A 6,289-nucleotide genomic window follows, 5' to 3' on the forward strand; every position below is an offset into this window, starting at 1 on the left:
CAATGCAATCCAGTTCTGGAGAGCCACCTAAATCCCAGTCCAGAACCCGACAAGAAAGGGATCAGAAACCAGTTTAAAACATGATCCAAACTGGTAAAAACCACAGTGAAACCCAAATCCAGAACCTTGTCAGAAACCGTAGAGATGCTTCTTCCTGGGTTCCATCCAGAGATCCTGCTTCAGACTGGAAATGATCAGAACCAGCTGGTTCTGGTCCATGAAGGGGTTATCCTCATAAAACATCCAGAACAAGACCCATACCAGTTAAAACCAGCAAACTGAAACCAGTCTGATTCCATTCTAAACCAGTTAGAACCAGTTTAATGAAACCAGCAGGAAACCAGTCGGTTTCCAGTGTCCTGTGAACCTGTTTCTGTTCATCCAGCTCCCAGCATGCACCTATCATGACTATTAGCCGGTACCGACCCGACCCGCTCGGGGAACCAGGCTGTAGAAGAGGCCAGCAGCCAATCAGAGAGCAATGCTGGAGCGACCCAGGAACGGTTCCTCTGGAGAACGGACCAAGAAACCCAACCGAACTGGCTGAATCAGAACCTGATAATTATCACCATCATGTCCAGTCCTGGACCAACGAGGTGGAGAAAACAAACACACCTCGGATGCTGAGGAAGAGCAGGAAGGATGAAGGGCAGGACGTGAGGAAGAGGAGGCCGAGTGACCTCTGACCTACCTTGATGTGGGACAGCAGGGACAGATTGGACAGGGGGGGTCTGGGTCTCTGCCTGACCTCAGTCACCTTTCTAAGCTCCGCCCCCCGTGTGATGTCACAGCGCCCCGCCCTCTGCAGAGGCTGGTTCCAGCCGTCGGGTCGCCGTATCGACGCCACCCAGCCGTCCCAGCGCCGGGTCCGGTCTACAGACCGTCGGCTGGTGTCGGGGCGGCGGCCATGCTGGTGGGCGGGGCCTCTTAGGTCTGCGGGCGGCCTGCCGAGCTGCGCGAGGCGGGCGGGGCTTAAGACACGGCAAGTGATCTCGTCCAGGAAGCTGGAGAACCGGACCTTCTCCTCCAGAACCTGTATCCTCCAGTTCCAGGCGGTCTGGCTGGAGGAGGGCGGGGCCAGCGACTGCAGCGAGGGCGGCCCTCGATGCTCCGCCCCCCCCCGCCTGTCACCCAGCAGCTCTGCCGACTTTGACTTCCTGAGCGTGTCGTAGGTTGGCTCCGCCCCCACGGCGGCCGGCTGCTTCAGGATCCCTTTGGGGGCGGCAGCATGGGCAGGGGGAGCCCACTGGGTCCGGGTGGGGCGATGCCGCACCGGGGAGCGCCTCCTGGAGGGGGCGGAGCCTAGGTGACCTCCCCTGCTCTGACTGGCTGTGTGACGCTCAGGCCGGTGGGCGGAGCTCCTGAAGGGCGGCGGTGGCGGCACGTAGAGCTCCAGGCTGGACAGGCTGGAGACGTCGGGCTCGCTGTCAGAGGGGGGCGGGGCCTGCTCACGGCGCTGGGAGGGCGGGGTTACCTGGCTGAAGTCGGGCCGCGGGGCGGGTGGCGGCGAGGCGGGGGTCAGGCCGTGGCGCGTCTCGCGGTGCTGCGGCGGAGCCTTGCGGTACGGCTTCCTGGCCGGGCCGGCACTCGCCATCCTGCCTGCTGGTTCCGGTCGGGTCTGTGGTCCTGCCGGGACAACGGGTCAAAGGTCAGCTAGTCAGAGAAAGGACGACGACGCTCACCTGCCGACCGACCGACCGCTCGCCACGACGCCCCGACCCGACTGCCCATCATCACGGCAACGCTCTGCCTCTGAGTGCAGGTCGATGCTCGCCCGCCCCTCACAGCTGAGTCAGAGAGAGAGAGAGTGTGTGTGTGTGTGTGTGTGTGTGTGTGTGTGTGTGTGTGTGTGTGTGTGTGTGTGTCGGCCTCAGGCCAATCATCGATCAGCTCTTGTTTCCAGAACAGGAAGTGCAGCTGGATCGATCCGGACCGGGCCGGCACTCAGAGCCACTCAGCTATCAGCAGGTGTGTGATGATGTCATACAGGTGACATCATCATCTGGGTTGTCAGAACAGCCAGAACATTTCACTGGGGACAAACTTGGATTAGGACAACTGGACTCATCCAGAACCACAGAACCAGAGGGCAGGAAGGTCAGGACCGGACCAGTTCAGGTGATCCGGTCCGGTCCAGTTAACGGTGCTGCTGCGCGGATCAGAGCCGTAATCGTGACTTTCCGCTCCATTTAGTCTGTCTGGGTCACGTGACCAGCAGCCAATTAGGGCGCATCGATCTGTGTGACCCTCGCCCGTCTGCCAGGACTCCTGGGTTTCTGCTTCCTGATCTTCCTGCAGGCGTTTCTACTCATGTTTCATATCTACATGTCTGGATGTTTCTGGTTCTGGCGGTTTTTCATGAAGCGGATCAGAAAACATTCTTTGTTTTGTTCGTTGTCATGTTTCTGGTTTTGGTCGGGATCTTTCCCAGATCCCGATGATTCGGATTTGGGTTTTTTGCTTATTTTCCAGAGCTGTTTCCAGATCATTTTCAGGTTTAATCTAGAAGTTGGATCTGAATCATTAAAGATGTTTATTCAGTCCACAGATATCTGGGAAAAAAAAGATATTTCTGTTTTCATCCAGACCAAAACTCTGTTGAATGAAAATTATTTATAAATCTTTAGACTAAAGTGGAGATTTAAATAAACCGTTGATAAGCGCTGAGCGTTCCATTATCTTTATATTCTAATACGCTGTTTAAAAGGAATCCAACATGGCGCCTGTTTAGAAGGCGCCATGTTGGATGAGTGACACTCAGGCTGGTTGACCTTGGATGACCTCTAGAAACATTTCTTTATATCTTTAAAATGATAGCAGCACAAACGAAAAATTTTGCTGCACAAACCAGCACAAATGTAGCACAAACGTTTGACACCCATTTTGTCTGATTTGAAGAAAGTGTCATCTGACTGGCAGACAGGGTTCAGCTTATCGCTACGCTGCCCCCTGTGGGTGAGCGTGTTTATAGCAACGCTCAGGGCAGATCGGTTCATGGGGATGAAAACTTGAAGCTGATCCTGCAGGTATTATTTGTACCTGCAACAGGTACAAATAATACCTGCCAAGTCGCTACCGTTTCCATAGCGACTCGTTTTAATATTCACTGCTTCTCCAACAAAACAGAAACCAGTGTATTATAAGCCTGGTGGCCCGCCATGCTTTACTAGCCCCCCCGCCAGGCTAAGCTTGTTTATGTTTTTAGGAAAATAATCATGAAAAAAAAAAAGAAAATCCTTTTTTTTTTTAAGCCTGATTACAAGCGTCTCTGTTGCTCTGAGTGTTTCACTGGCGGAGCAGATGTATTCCTAAAAGATAAGTTTATAGTTTATGCATCTGAAGCCAGGAGAACGGACCAACACTCCGCTGGCGCCTCGCGCTGCCTCTGCTTGCTGCGCGCCTTTCACTCAAACTGGACTCGGGTATGGATATTTACATCAACCCCTTGTGAGGAATTATGTTTCTTTGGAGAACTCCACATCAGGGTAAGAGGTTAAATCCACTCTGTTAGCTCTGGTTGCACAGCTCTATGTGAACCACAGGTGCTAAAAACATCAGCAGCTCTAACAGCTTCTGTGTTGGATTTAATCTGGGAGAGGAGGAGGAGATTAACTGGCCAACCTGAAAACAATCAGTTATAATCCAGTTTATTAATTTGTATTTGTGAACAAACAGCTCAAACTGAAAGATTAAACTCACAGCATCAGATTGTTGCTATGGTAACAAAACAATCTAACTATGAATATTGTTCTTTGAAGTTTTACTAAGTAAACTTGCCAGATCCTTAAAATCTTACATTTAAATGAGGCTCCGCCGAAACAGACTCGATAGAACCTAGGTTAAGAACCGCTGCTCTAAATGAACACAACAGGAAGAGCTTTTATTTTGACACTTCCAGCAGAAAATGTCCTGTAATGTAGCAGCTAGCTTAGCAGCAAGAGGTCAGAGGTCAGTTACGTTTTTTGGTTCAAGGAAAGTCAAGACTTGGGTCTGAATCCCAAAGAGGATTCTGCCTGTTCGTCATCGAGTCACAGGCGTGTTCAATCCGAGTCACTCTCCAGGTCGTTCCCAAGGTCTCCAGGTTGTTCTCCAGGTCGTTCCCCAGGTCTCCAGGTCGTTCCCCAGGTCTCCAGGTCGCTCACCAGGTCGTTCTCCAGGTGGGTTCTGGTTCTTACCTGAGCTGTGAATAGTTCCAGAAGAGACTTCATCCATAGAAAGGATAACACCTGGAACACAGAGCAACACTTTAAACCAGGGGTGTCCAAAGTCGGTCCTCGAGGGCCGGCATCCTGCACGTAACAGGAAGCATCAAGACAGGAAGGCTCGACACTTCCTGCCGATCACATGTGATTTTCTGTTAGAGGGTTTGAGGTTGTAGTGTGTCCCAGTCCTCCACTTCCTGCTTAAGCCCCGCCCCTCTGCTAAATCGCATCCAGACTTTGGCATAGTGAATAACCCAGAATTCATTGCTGCATGTGGCAAATACTAAATGAAGCTTTTAGGAGGAGGCGTGGCTTCAATATTTAAGAATACCATAAATTGTAGTAAAATCTCTTTGGGTTATTTTACGTGTTTTGAATATCTTGGAATTGAGGTAAAAGGCCACAAACGAACTTTGACACCAACTTTCTACAAAACTCCAACATATGTGGAAAATTTCTTTACGGACTTGCATGAGCTTCCATCTCTCAAATGCATTGATTATGATTGTTTAATAATTGTCGGTGATTTCAACATTCATGTTGACAACCTGAAGACCGAGGGGATAAAAAGCTCTGTAATATATTAGAGAGTTTTGGTTTAACACAACATGTCAAACAAGCAACACACACTCAGGGACACACACTGGACCTGGTTATCAGTCAGGGTGTGAATATTTCCAATGTCTCTGTAACTGATGTCGCCTGTTGCATCACTTCCTGTTATCTTTGAAAGTTCTTTATCCGTTAACCCACTTGGACAAACAGCTACCATCACAAAACGTCTCACAGGAAACAGCAGAAACATTTCATCAAATCTGCTCCTCTTCCTCACCTCAAGCTGTAATGATGTAGATAAGTTGGTGGATGATTTTCAGTCTAAAGTTTCAGAAATCACTGATTTCACTGCCCCCATTAAAGTGAAGGTTGTGTCTGGTAGGAAGAAATCTCCATGGAGAAAAGCACAAACAGTTCAATCTGCTAGACAACTCTGCTGTAGGGCCGAACGGAGATGGCGTAAAACTCAACTTCACGTTTATTATGACATCTACAAGGAAAGTCTACGTAACTATCACTCAAGGCTTTCTTTGCAGATGTCATAAACAAAACCATTAAAGCTCGAGCTTTATGTGCTACTGGTGACAGGCTCACAAACCCTCCTATGACGTTACCACCTGAACTCCCATCTAATGCCTGCAACAAGTTTTCAGTTTCTTCTCAGAGAAAATTCAAAAGATCAGAGGATTAATCTGCACATCGGCTCCAAAGCCAGAACCAAAGCTGGGCCCAAACAAAACATGCAGGAAAAATGACCCACTTTCAGCTGCTTCACTATAAAACCCTAGAAGAAATGATGAGTCAGTGAAGCTGCGGTTCCGACCCTCACATTCCTTTAAGAAAGTCCATCTGATCCAAATAGTAACTCTTCAGGTGTTTTCCCTTTGGAAACAGCAGCTATCAAACCACTGAACTACAGGCCGACCTCTGACCTTTGGATGATACACAGCTCTACATTACGATGTCACCAGGTGACCTTTGACCCCATCCAATCACTGAACAGATGCTGAGAACAGATCAATGTGAGGATAAAACTGAAGTTATTATTGGACCTAAAGAGTTACAGATCTAGTTATAGATCTAGTTATAGATCTAGTTACAGATCTAGAGTTACAGATCTAGAGTTACAGATCTAGAGTTACAGATCTAACGCTACAGATCTAGAATCAATGCACAGCTTCAGTTATTACATCTAAAACCAGTGATCAGCCCAAAACCTGGGAGTAGTGATGACCTCTGACCTCTGACCTGAACCTTCAGAGCCACACACAGACGGTCACAAAGTCGGCCTTCTGTCACCTGAAGAATCTCCAGGATCAGAACTGATGACTCAGATCAGAGAAACTCATCCAGGATTTTATCTTTATCACCCAGATCACCCAGATCTACACCACCCAGATCTACATGACACCAGATCTACACCACCCAGATCTACATCACCCAGATCTACATGACACCAGATCTACACCACCCAGATCTACACCTGGAGCTCAGAGGACAGACTGTAAATCCTGATAGTTTATGAATCACTG

The 6,289-nt window shown here is 49.1% G+C and overlaps 1 protein-coding gene across 2 annotated transcripts in view; it reads right to left on the reverse strand.

Annotated features, from left to right (window-relative positions):
• The window catches only part of tjap1 (tight junction associated protein 1 (peripheral)), a 19,382-nt gene extending 14,550 nt beyond the window's left edge, over positions 1–4,832 (reverse strand). The window contains exons 1-2 of one of the 2 annotated variants that reach the window (XM_008430504.2): positions 4,176–4,832; positions 1,475–1,626 (exon numbers count right to left, since the gene is read on the reverse strand). In XM_008430504.2, coding sequence (XP_008428726.1) covers positions 1,475–1,626; positions 4,176–4,212 — 189 coding nt within the window. In that variant the 5' untranslated portion in view covers positions 4,213–4,832. The remainder of the gene's footprint in view (positions 1–1,474; positions 1,627–4,175) is intronic. The other variant, XM_008430506.2, reaches the window with a different exon arrangement.
• Positions 4,833–6,289: the final 1,457 nt, after the last annotated feature.

This window comes from Poecilia reticulata, linkage group LG15, assembly GCF_000633615.1.
Source record: "Poecilia reticulata strain Guanapo linkage group LG15, Guppy_female_1.0+MT, whole genome shotgun sequence".
In the NCBI taxonomy this organism is placed as follows: domain Eukaryota; kingdom Metazoa; phylum Chordata; class Actinopteri; order Cyprinodontiformes; family Poeciliidae; genus Poecilia; species Poecilia reticulata.